The 12,547-nt window shown below is 41.1% G+C and overlaps 1 protein-coding gene across 6 annotated transcripts in view; it reads right to left on the bottom strand.

The window, feature by feature from the left end:
* LOC132816785 (fibroblast growth factor 9) overlaps nucleotides 1–11,889 on the bottom strand; it is a 59,285-nt gene extending 47,396 nt beyond the window's left edge. For 4 of the 6 annotated variants that reach the window (XM_060826723.1, XM_060826728.1, XM_060826727.1 and 1 more), the window contains exons 1-2: nucleotides 11,863–11,889; nucleotides 10,779–11,073 (exon numbers count right to left, since the gene is read on the bottom strand). In XM_060826723.1, coding sequence (XP_060682706.1) covers nucleotides 10,779–11,073; nucleotides 11,863–11,871 — 304 coding nt within the window. In that variant the 5' untranslated portion in view covers nucleotides 11,872–11,889. Of the gene's footprint in view, nucleotides 1–10,778; nucleotides 11,074–11,279; nucleotides 11,798–11,862 lie in introns of those variants that run through there. The other 2 variants (XM_060826725.1, XM_060826724.1) reach the window with 2 other exon arrangements.
* Nucleotides 11,890–12,547: the final 658 nt, after the last annotated feature.

Below are 12,547 nucleotides of genomic sequence, written 5' to 3'. Positions count from 1 at the left end.
TTAAAGTGTTGCTGAAGCTGCACTCAGCTGTACGAGTGGGCGACACAGTGGCACAGTGGTTAGCACTGCTGCCTCACAGCGCCTGAGACCCGGGTTCAATTCCCAACTCAGGCGACTGACTGTGTGGAGTTTGCACATTCTCCCCATGTCTGTGTGGGTTTCCTCCGGGTACTCCAGTTTCCTCCCACAGTCCAAAGATGTGCGGGTCACGTGAATTGGCCATGCTAAATTGCCCGTAGTGTTAGGTAAGGGGTAAATGTAGGGGTATGGGTGGGTTGCGCTTCAGCGGGTCGGTGTGGACTTGTTGGCCTGAAGGACCTGTTTCCACACTGTAAGTAATCTAATCAATCAAACAAATGCAGAGTACTCTTGACTTGTTTCATGTAGATTTGTGTACATTCTTTGGGGTGTCAGGAGATGAGATGTTCTCTAATGAATTCTGAGCCTCTGGCCTGCACTTACAGCCATAGTATATGGTTAATCCAGTTAAGTTTCTGGTCTTGTATTGTACTTTCAAAAGGTTATCTCCTCACATGTAGATGTGCCAGGTGCTGCTCTTGGAATGCTCTCTGGCACTTCTTATGAACTCAAGTTGGTCCCCGAGCTTGGTAGCGATTGTACAAACTGGGTTATGTCAAGCCTTGATTGAACACAATTCTGCTGCTGATGATGGTCCACACAGGCTAACAGTTTTGAGCTGCTGTAGTGAATCTCAATCTAGCTCTCTTTGCAGGGTAATAGTGTCCCATAGTACAATGGACTGAATCCTCAATATTAAAGACAAGACTTTGTCTCCACAAGGACTGTCAAAATATATTCCTGTGAAAGGAAAAAGTACAACAAAAAAAAAGTAGGGATTAAAATGAAGAAGAAAATGTATGTTCCTGATGGACGTGAGGTAGAAAATACAATTGGGAACCACACCAAATATGGAAGATTCAGAGGGGAATTGAGATAGCAAAAACAAAAAGCAAAGACAAAAGTAAGAGTTTGAAAATGAAGCAGATATTTTGTAGGAAATGGAAAACCCAGCACTCTTAGGACACTGAATCATATAATGTCAAAGTTTAACATGACCTGAGAGTCATCAATATCAAATGCCACATCCATGCACATAATTTTCAGTGGGCTAAAGTAATTAAATGAATAAGCAATTAGAACAATAAGTAGGAGCAGATTATTCAATACCATGTCAGTGGACAATAATTGCAGAATCTGAAAGGTACAATGAATGTTGGGGAGGTATTTCCCCAAAACAATTATTCCCATTGTGTAATGGATAACAAAACTAGTGAAAAAGTAGAGTAGTCATGATGGCAAGATGGTGAGAAACCTATTTAGAAATTACATAATCTGTAAACTTTCTATATCACAACACTTAATATACTTCAAGAAGTGTTGAATTAGCTGTAAAGTGTTTTGAAACTCCCTGAGATCATAAAGCTTGCTCTATAAATGCAAGTCTTTCTTTCTAAAATGCTGCACAGAATTCTTACAAAAATAATGAGATACATTGTTTTTTTGCTGCATATGTTTTGGTAGATTATAGCAACATCTCCACAGAAGCAAGGAGATAGGCTGAGATGTAAACTGATAGTGTGTAAAATTAGTATCCAAACAAACATGATCTAGGTTAAATGTCTATATTTTAGGCTGAGATCAGCATTTTCATTGTATCAGCATTTTACTGTTTGCTTACAAAGGCAAATGCTTCCTGTGCTGCCTGGATAGTCCTAGGTTGTTAAAAATGGCTTGCATTTTTTCTGGATTTGGCCACTGAACATATAGAATCTAATCTCAGAAATTAGGCCTACAAAATCTGACAGATGAACCACAAACCTCTCCATTTTGTTTGTCACTGACTATCCAGACTGGGGAGAGGGGGATTTGGTGATCAGAGTCTGAGGAATGACACAGACTGATCTGCAATACAGGCATTGACCCAGATTAACATTTAATTTGGGGACTGGCACAGACGATAGCATATAACCTTGAATGAGGCAAAATGGATTGAATTAAATACTTTATGCTTTTCTGGGAAGCATAAGTGCTCCATTTACCATATAATTGTAAGTTCTTAGTAAAATAGCCTTGTAGCTAAAATTTTATTTTATCTGGTGATTTCCATGTCTTTATCAAATACTGAAGCAAATTGTGTTTGTATGCACCAAAACATGAGCAACATCCAAATTGGGTAGACAAGTGGCAAGTAACATTCACATCACACAAGTGAGAGTCAATGACCATCTTCAATAAGAATCTAATAATTGCCCTTAACTGAATCCCACACTATCAACTTCCTAAGGGTTGCCATTGCCATAGATCAGAAATTGAGCTAGACTGGACATTTAAATAATGTAGCTACAAGAGCAGATCAGTGGCAGGAATTCTGCAGTGAGTCATTAATTGCTTGTCTCCCCATTGCTTGACTACTATCTACAAGGAACAAGTAAGCAGTGTGAAAGAAAACTGTTTATCTGTATAAATGCAGCTCCAACAACTCAAAAAGCTTGACCATTTAGGTCAACACAGCCCACTTGATTGCTGTCCCATCCACCACCTTCACCATCAATGCACAGTAGCAGCAGCGTATACCATCTACAACATGCACTGCAGTAACTCATCCAGGCTCCTCTGATAATATTTTCCAAACCTATTACTTCTAACACCCTGAAATACAAATATAGCAGATACATGGAAACATCACCTCTTGCAAGCTCCCTGCCAAGCCTCACACCATCCTGATGTGGAACTTTATTGGCATTTCTTCACTATCAAAAACCTGAAACTGTCTTCCTAATTACTATGGATGTCCCAATACTCCTCTAGTGCTGTGGTTCAAGAAGGGAGTTCACCACCACTTTATCTAGGGCAGTGAAGTCCTAGCTCATGAAACCTACATCCTATGAATGAATAGAAATAAAACAATGAATGGGCATTTATATTTAAAGGTAAAGTATCCGATAAAGGGATGTTGACTGAACCAATCAATAATTGAAAAGGAATAGATAAAGCAATCAGAAGACAATGGCAATGGAGCGGAATATATCAACAAATCTGCTGGCTGATTCCAATATACTGTCTTTGAATTGGTCTTTTCTCTTAACCTCCAAACTGAGGTAAGTTTATTTTATACTGAAACTATTGCACAATTCAAAATTAATTGAGCTTATATTGGCAAGTCAGTGTGAAATTTAAGCAATCCACTATGTCTTTCAATTTCAAGAGTACTTGGGGTTATAAAGAGACATAGCATTATTTTCTTTATCTGTAATTTATGCCACTAATCACTAGCTAATATCCTATTGCATTAAAACAAAATTTCCCTATGTGTTAATACCCTGTTCATAAGCCAGTTTATTTGATGACCACTTGGCATTGCGGTTATGAGCAGAAGAATTATCCCAACATAATGTTTTTCAGCTGCTTAACCAAAGATTGCATTTGATTTATATTGTATTACTATCCTAGGACTTAGACGTTACTTTGCTTTAAGTCATGTAGCTAATAAGTAGCTTAGCATAGCAGTGGAGCAAGTAGCAGCAACTGCCAGTAAGGTGAAATCCTGATAATAGTAACTTTAATTCAATGCAAGCATTTTGAGAGACATCAAAGATAGTAAAATGGAATTAAAGTTATTGCGAGCATGGAGCCATGAGTGTGTGAGCCTAAAATAGTACTGACTTGAACACTATATTTTAAAATGATTCCAACATTAAAGACAGTTACTCTGATAAAATTCCATGTGGACCTTTCTAAGCAACATTCTTTTTTAAATCAACAACACTTTATTTTCTCTCAAAAGGATGTGATTGCCAGGGTCACTTAGTCTCAACCATACTTGCTTGAATATTTAACAAACTTCACTCAATTTTCTTGTTTTCTTTAATAAGGGATATTGGCTCTCAACACAGACTTGCAGTGTATGACCATTATGATTGCCAGCGACACAAAGAGGTAAATTCGCTAAGTTCAGTTCAATAAGCCCATTTTAGGATTCCTAAAACTGAATTAATTTAAATGGTGATTCAAGCAGAAGCCTTGTATTTTGGAAAATATTATGACTTTGTCTAAGAAATGCCAGCATATTCAGCCATTTTACACCTAAACTAAAAAATAAAATACATAATATATCGTGAAATGAAAGAGCTATCCATTATATTTTCATAGTCCTTGTCTTATGCAGCTTCATGTGCAGTGTCAGCTGAAAATAGCTGTTCTGAATGCTGCAAAAGGTGACAAATCTGTGGAGAATTTCAATCCTCAAGGTCAAGGGAGATCAATAAGATGACAATGTATGAAAATCAAGTTAAGAGGCTGCAGCATGGCAATGTACGGGGAGGTAATTATGATCTTGTTTTCTAATGTAAACTAAGGTTTTAAATAATCTGTCCAAATTTGTACAATGTGATGTAGTGCTCAGTTAAACCACCCAGATAGTTTCTCAAGTTCCCTGGTGTGTGCTGAGGGATTACTTAAGGAATCCCAGGCAAGGGAAGAAATCTATTATGAAACCAAATTAAAAATCATACGACACCAGGTTATAGTCCAATAGGTTTATTTGGAAGCACTAGTTTTTGGAGCGCTGCTCCTTCAACAACCACCTGGTGAAGGAGCAGTGCTCCGAAAGCTAGTGCTTCGAAATAAACCTGTTGGACTATAAGCTGGTGCTGTTTAATTTTTAACTTTGTACACCACAGTCCAACACTGGCAATGCTATGAATCCAGTCCTCAGTAGAAATTTAATAATGCCTTTTAGAGGATATATATTTATTAACAGTGGGTAAGAATGGAACCAGGTAATAAGATTTGGACCCAAAAGACAATCCTTTATCTTTCCATCCCCCAAACATAGCAATTACCAGAACTTCCTGTCTAGGCACGCAGAGTGGATAGTTGGCATGTCATGGGATGACTGTCCTCAACATGAAGCTACATGGGTTTGTTCAGGGAGAGAATATTAGGAAATTGGAACAGAGGAAGTGAGTTTGCTATTTATTTCATACTGGTTTTTTTTTCTGTCCATTGCTCATGCCATGTTCACACATCAGTTGGGAGTCAAGTAATCTACTGCCAAACCTTGGACCAATAAGTAGCAAAGTCCTGGCACACATAGAGATGTACAGCACAGAAACAGACCCTTCGGTCCAACTTGCCCATGCTGACTAGGTATCCTAACCTTATCTAGTCCCATTTGCCAGCATTTAGCCCATATCCCTCTAAACTCTCCTTAGTCATATACCCATCCAGATGCTTTCTTAAATGTTGTAATCCAGATGAGCAATAGAAAGGCAGAATTTACTAGCTGGAATATAGACTGATGTTTCTGTAATGGCCAAAAGGATTTCCAAAAAATATGTTGCCTTCCTGGTGCCTCCAAAGGACAGCACTAAACAAGCATGTTCTCTGGGGAAAGGGGAATATTGAGAAGTCCCTGTCTTTATTAGAATCAATGACATGGATAGGAAAAGTGTTGATGTCTTTCAGGCAGAGTTTCAGAAGCAAGGTAAAATAGTAAAAATAAATAGACTTCAAAGATGGTAATCTTGGAATTCCTCCCAGTCCTTTAGGTTAGTGAATACAGGTACAGTGTCCAGGGTGACTATGATTCTTACTTGCTGTCTCCATTTCTGCCAACACCTGTCATGAGTGAGTACTTGGCATCTACATGTTGCCTTCTGTAAAAGGACAGCTGAGACCATGATGCACAGTCTAATTATCCATTAGTACCTCACTCACAACACTGCAAAATCTGTACACAACAAATTGTGGAAGTCTCCTCAGGAATTAATCAGAAATTATAAAATGTGGTACAGACTGAGCCACAAAGCCAGTGAGGCCCTGGGTTTGTTCCTTGATTGGTACCAACCCTAAGATGCACTGTACCATGAGAAAAGTCTTGGCCTCATTCCAATCTGAAAGAAATCAATGCTCAATAATTCAAAGTGTCTACTAAAAACAAATCTAAAAAGGCTTGTAGCCAACCACTTGGAGGAAACTTTCCTCCCAAGAGCAAATTGCAAAAGCTTTCTAAAATTAATGCAAATTGAACCAGTCCAGTTTCACAGCATGAAGTAACAACAGTAGGGCGGCATGGTGGCACAGTGGTTAGCACTGCTGCCTCACAGCGCCTGAGACCCGGGTTCAATTCCCGACTCAGGCGACTGACTGTGTGGAGTTTGCACATTCTCCCTGTGTCTGCGTGGGTTTCCTCTGGGTGCTCCGGTTTCCTCCCACAGTCCAAAGATGTGCAGGTCACGTGAATTGGCCATGCTAAATTGCCCGTAGTGTTAGGTAAGGGGTAAATGTAGGGGTATGGGTGGGTTGCGCTTCAGCGGGTCGGTGTGGACTTGTTGGGCCGAAGGGCCTGTTTCCACACTGTAAGTAATCTAAACATCCAGTACAAGGCATGGGAAGGAGGGGATTCAGAGTTCCCTCTTGAAACAATCTGGCAAAGCCAGAATGAAGGCCAACTCACTCCTGAGAGGAGAGAACAAAACCGAGATGCGTGTGGGTTCACCATGATTCTTGGCAGCCAGCAAAGTGCAGCAGCATTACTTACTGACAGGGGATCGGGAAGCTAACTCTGTCCCACAAGGTGAAAGAGCAAAATTGTTCAAGTGTAAAGGAAGGATGTGGGAGGATGCGTAGAGGTTGGGGGGTGCGACGAGTGGGAGAACAATGTAGCAGTTTTGCCTCATGGGTGAAGTTCCATCAGTCAAAAAATATCAAACCTAAAAGTGTACAGAATACTTCTGAAAATAAAGGCTGATCTTTTGGATTCTGTTTTTTGGCTTTGGGGATAAGATTGGGCCATTGGGACAATTCTATCTGTTTGTTCCACACCTGTTCGTAGGGCAGCTTTTAACTTGATCACTAAAGCGAAAACAAAGATTTAAAACATGATAACACAATGGAAGCAGAATGGGTGGCCCTCAGCTTCATTACACAGAACTGCAAGTGAGGTGGGAGGTGGGGAGAGGCTGCCCCACAAGAATAACTGCCCTCCTTTCTTAAAATATTACTTGTGGTACTCGGAAAATGATTGGCATGCCAACTGCAGCGCCTAGCTTGCAGCGCTCCTGGGTGATATTTTTTCAGCTGACACCTTGAGGTATTGGGTTTTCAGAAGTTACAGTGAAACCAGCCTCTCCCCCATTCGTTGCTCCAGCATACCATTGATTTCAGCCCTGTGACCGTGTATTCCGAACAGATAAGACAGACGTTGTGTGCAAATATCAATGCCACACCCAATATATTAACAGTAAGCACAAAATACGTGACTTCAAAAAATGGAGTGAGATCACAGAACGCCTGCGTCGGTTTACCTTCAGTTAGTGTATAAATGATGAATGACTTGGGGCGCGTCTAGTCTTATTGTTCCCATTGTATACCAATGCTAGACTAAATGATATGCTAAAATGTAATTAAAAGCTTCTATAGGTGGATAATTCTGGTTAATTGAAAGCATATGGTTGAACGAATAACGGGCACGGAGGAAAACAATATGAAATGCACACATTAGTACAAAGGTATTAAACCTGGAACGCCCCCATAATAAAGTGAGGTCTCCTGCATGGTCCTAGCGCCGTCAAAGTTAACACGTTCAGTGCTTTTACAATCCTTGATCCTCGCCCTAAACCTCCCAACAGCAACTGTACGTGGGAACGAGAAATGCAATGGGTTACTCAATTTCAATCTGCTCGATATCCGCAGTCTGCAATGTTCAAATCAATCATGAAGCTAAACAAAAGTTGAGACTGAAACTTCAAGATCAGTCTATGAGGCTGAATTGGTTTTAATTAAGACGGTGGGATTTATTCAGAACACGTCCATCTGCTGAGCATTTCGTCAGCTTTTCTCGGCTTTAGTTTTGCTGACACAAAAGGCACGCCTACACTTTCCAGTTGCTGAATTTCCCAGCGGAGTTCAATCTGGAAAGTGTCCTCAATCGAAGAATGTTACATTAAACATTAAACGTTAGACAGCCTGCAGTCAAAGCATGCTGCAGAAACTCCAACAAATGAGACAAGCCGACAAGGAACACGCCGCATCTACTGATGCATATCGAGCGATTGAGACCTTGAAGAAAAAAAATGCTGCAAATTGGCGTAGTAGCCAATATCTCCGTCCCTCCCCCCACTCCCGTGTATTTTAGGCAGTGCACTCTGCAAACCGCAGCAGTGCACGCTTAAGAGAGCAGTTCACTTCAGAGTTTGCAGCTAAACTGACTGCATTCTTTTATGGAATACGATTGTGCTGTGAGTTAAACATTAAACCGAGCGAAATAAGCATCGAGCATGATTTGTACGAACACATTGTTAACTTGAAGAGGAAAGTTACCCAAAGTGTATGTAATGGCACCAAGTATACCAGCGAACGTTAACAGATAAAGAGATAAACTACCATCATTTAGGATTCATCAATATGGTTAGTGCTTGCACTTTGGTGATCATTTGTTTGAAAGCTTTTCTGTCATCTTCCTTTGTGGTGAAAGGCCACATCACCTAATGTAACAGTGAGGTGCTGGTCTGAATTCCTGGATAGATCATGAAAGGGCAAAGTATTGCCCCACCTGCCCACTCCATCCATGACGGATTCCATGATATTAGGTACTTCCAGACTGTCCTTGAGCTGTTCAGTATTAATTTTCATATGTTCATCTTTATTAACAGCAGCCTTCACAGTAATCTCTAGTCGCTTCAAATGAAATCGATTCAAATCCAGTTACTTGGCCGACTTGTCACTCACTGCAGTTCATGAGCTGCTAGAAAACTACGACCTTCAAGATAAGGCTCGGAAAGTAAACGTCAATGGGGATATTTAACGTCTCTACTTGAAAGGGGAGACTTTCTCTTTAAGGACGAGATTAAATTAAAACTTATGTGGGTAAAAACCAAATAAAACGCCTTATGAAATGTAGCAAAGTGCGTGCAATCCGGCACCAAGGTAGAGAAGGGCAGGGGTCACTGCAGTTAAAGAGACAGCAGCTTGTTTTAAGGAGCTCCAGGTAAGCGCAGATAGAGGAGGGTCCATCGGACAGGGACAGCATGATGAGAAACAGAAAAAGAAATAGACTTTCACTAACTATAAAGGAAAAAGAATGAATTTTTTAATAAAACAATTAGCGGGGTAACAGTGTGCCTGTATATTGCTCTGGGAAAGCATAAAATCTGCAAAAGAACACATATTCCGGCTAATATCCGGAATCTGGGAGTGCTCTATGGGGATAGCGGAGGGTGAGGGGCTGCTGTTGTATACTTGCGCCACCACAGCGATCAGACTGCACACATTCGGTTTCTGCTTGAATCTTTATCCTCACTCCACGCCTCCAACTCCGGCCCACCCGTGAAACAGGGCGAAATGGGTGACAGTGGTTTCGGTGCGAAATCATACTTTATTACCGAACAAAAAAAAAGTTTTCCAAGCGACTCTTTAAAAAGTTTCACTTTACTGAGTTCTTTTCAAATGTGGCATTTAAAAAAAAATACATTACAAAGCTCTGGAGTATAGAATATAATGATTGCAGGAGTTCTAATCTTCCCTATTAATCACTTCTCGCTTGCGCTTTAATGATCTGTCTCATTGCGCCCATAGTTTAAACCACTTTGGTGTTTGAGAAAGAAAGTGATATCCTCCCGCGACACTGACTTTCCGCCACAGTTTGCCTCGGTCTGAGTGTTGTGCATTAGGACCCGGGGGAATCTCTGGTGCTCTGGAAATGTAGCAGTGCGGCCGCCGTATAGACACCTGCTGGAGGCGTGAACCCAGAGGCAGAGGCTTGGCTCAGAGCCCTTTGCTGGGAAAAGAAAACTCTCCATCTACACTCTGGTCAGCAGCAACGGTGCTTTTTGACATTAAACCTCTTTCAATCAACTATCGGGACGAATAATGCATGGCGAGGTCATGGTGCACATGTGGCCGAATTGCCTCTTGTACATCTTCAAAGACAGATTGAGGAAGCCCAGCCTGGTTAATAATATATGGCGATATGTTAAATCAGTCTTTGCTGTGATCGCCCCAAGAATCACCTCCACCAGCGAGTCATATGATTGCAGCAGTCCACTGCGTTTGCAATCCATGTCCAACTTCGACAATACAATCCCACCTCTGATTATTTTGCAGCTTACCTGTCTAACTGCACAAATGGGGAACCTCTGCAGGATCTAACCATACAGATTCGCAGTTAGTTTCCGGTTTGGATCCCAGTAAATGACATTTTTATAAGATTATTGAATTATGTAGTAGGACCAGGTAGAGATAGGCGGCCGGAGACATATATTTCAAGGCAAACGCATCTTAGTCAGCATCCAATGGCTATGCACCTAAATTAATGGCCCCATCTGATCGTATCATTGCACCATTAGCCAGAATCTGTTTTTTCTCTACACACACGGAGCCAGGACCGCTGTCAGCTAGCCTATCCATTTTCCGCAGACTATCATTTTGAAAGTTAATTATCTAAACGGAATTTACGTAAAATCCTCACGCAAATAGGTAGACATAGACAGAGGCGGATATGCTGATATATTTATAATGAATTGCCGTTACCATACACCTAAACTAATGCGATGATCCTATCATTTAGTCATGTCTGATATTCTTAGATCACGTTATAGGAATCAAAATACGTTCCAACTGCTGTCTGCTTGCATCGGAGAGCTGCGTTGTATTAAACTCTTCCATCTGGCATTGTCGTGAAAAGGAGAAAAGAATCATAAGACGCTTCTTTTATGACCTACTTAAGGGCAATTAGATGCTTTGTCTCTGCTACTTACCAAATCGGCTGTGATCCTGTCTGGTTCCCTGGATAGTTCCATTAGGAAAAATCTCTAAGTGAAAGCCAGTCCTGCAGTACAGCTGCCTCCGCCTGAGAATCCCCTTTAAGTGAGCCAGGTCCGTGACTGAGCCCCTGCTCAAACCTCCCTCGGACTGGCCGAGGTGATCACTCAGGAGAACCGGGTTATCCACCGGCAAAACGGGCACATTCCCAAAAGGTATTGCTTCCTGGACACCAAGATAGTTCCCAACTTCACCTAACGGAGCCATCAGTCGCCGCCGGCGATTCTGCTTCTGATAATAACAAAAAAAACAAGAAGAATATAGGTGTCAGCCCAAATTGATCTCTCGTGTGTTTTCCTCTTTCAGTTGTTTTTTTTAGAATGTATTGTTTTGACTGCAATCCATTAAAACATACATAAAAAGTGATATGCTGTTTTGGTTTGGGGCAGGTTCAAGGTCAATCGCTGTAGTCTACGAAACCACCACTTTATACTCACACATAAACATATTGTTTTTTTTAAATAATCCCAGGTCTAGCAGGCTGTTTGATCTTCAGGCGATCCAGCTGCATTGAGAATAAAAATTCGTAGTTTCTCCATTGGAAGAAGATAACGATGATCATAGCAACTTAAAACCCGGCGTTATTGGATTTTTTTTTAGATGAACAAGGGCTACGTCAGAATTTATGGATTCTGTCTCCAGAAAGGCATGCGCTGTTTTTACTCTATAAAAGACTGCATACATCAGCATGAATCCTTGAGAAATATAGATCGCACGTTGCTCGCCGGGGCAATCCAAAAACTTTGATCTTATATTTTTTCCCCCAAACGTCACCTTTTTTTTATTATCCAAAAGACTTGAGGAAGATCTGGAGGAGTGTCTGAGGCTTCACACGCTCGCCTTCAGCAGCAGAAAGATCTGCAAGTCCAATGCTGGGTTGCTGGCTGCTTTGAAACAGGTGTTCCTTACGCAGACCCCACTGTGAAATGTGTGTACTATCTGCGTCTGAACTATACTCTCCATAAAGCACGCAGAGTGGCGCAGAAAAGCAGGCATGGGTTGGGTTTAAGGTAGACTTACCAACGACATATAGGCTCCTTCTCGGTCCTAGTGCCCATAGGTTACTGGAGGAGGAATTTCATCGCTTGAAGCGGTGTATTCAGCCCTTTACAAGTATACCGCTTCATATCTCCTTCCATGAAACTTTTCAGATGACCTCAGCCGCAGTATTATGCAAACGAAGGTTATGTCTCACTGATTGTATCAAGGAACTCAGTAAAACGAGATTATTTTTCATATCACGGAAGGCAACGCTTCTGGGTTCAACCCCAAAAATGTGAGAAAAATCAGAATGTAAGCTATTACAGCTAATAGTCTTAATAATGGATACACGGTTCACCAGCAAAATCGATAAGCAATAAGAGGAAGCTTTGTCAAATTATTGAATACAGTTTTAGCTGCACTGCACACTTGCTGCACTGAGGGAAATAGTACTCCCCAATAGGATATAGCTTCAGCAAACATCTCCCTTCCCTCAGCTATTTCGGGAAAGCTGTAGTTTGGTGGGAAGGGACCCGATGACTGACAGCCATCTTCAGAAAATAACCTTGACGAGTAAAAGTTTCATAGATGAAGTTCTGCAGGTTTCTGATAAAAAGTGTATGCTTGAAGTAATATCCCATAAATTGAGTTTGTTCAGATTTACAAATCCTGCACAATAGATTTGAACACCAACTTGGACCGATCACCTTCAAATTTAAGTAGC

The sequence above is a fragment of the Hemiscyllium ocellatum genome, chromosome 6, assembly GCF_020745735.1.
Source record: "Hemiscyllium ocellatum isolate sHemOce1 chromosome 6, sHemOce1.pat.X.cur, whole genome shotgun sequence".
Taxonomy (NCBI): Eukaryota; Metazoa; Chordata; class Chondrichthyes; order Orectolobiformes; family Hemiscylliidae; genus Hemiscyllium; species Hemiscyllium ocellatum.
The sequence above is the reverse complement of the archived record's forward strand: the minus strand, read 5'-3'. Positions and strand labels throughout refer to the sequence as shown.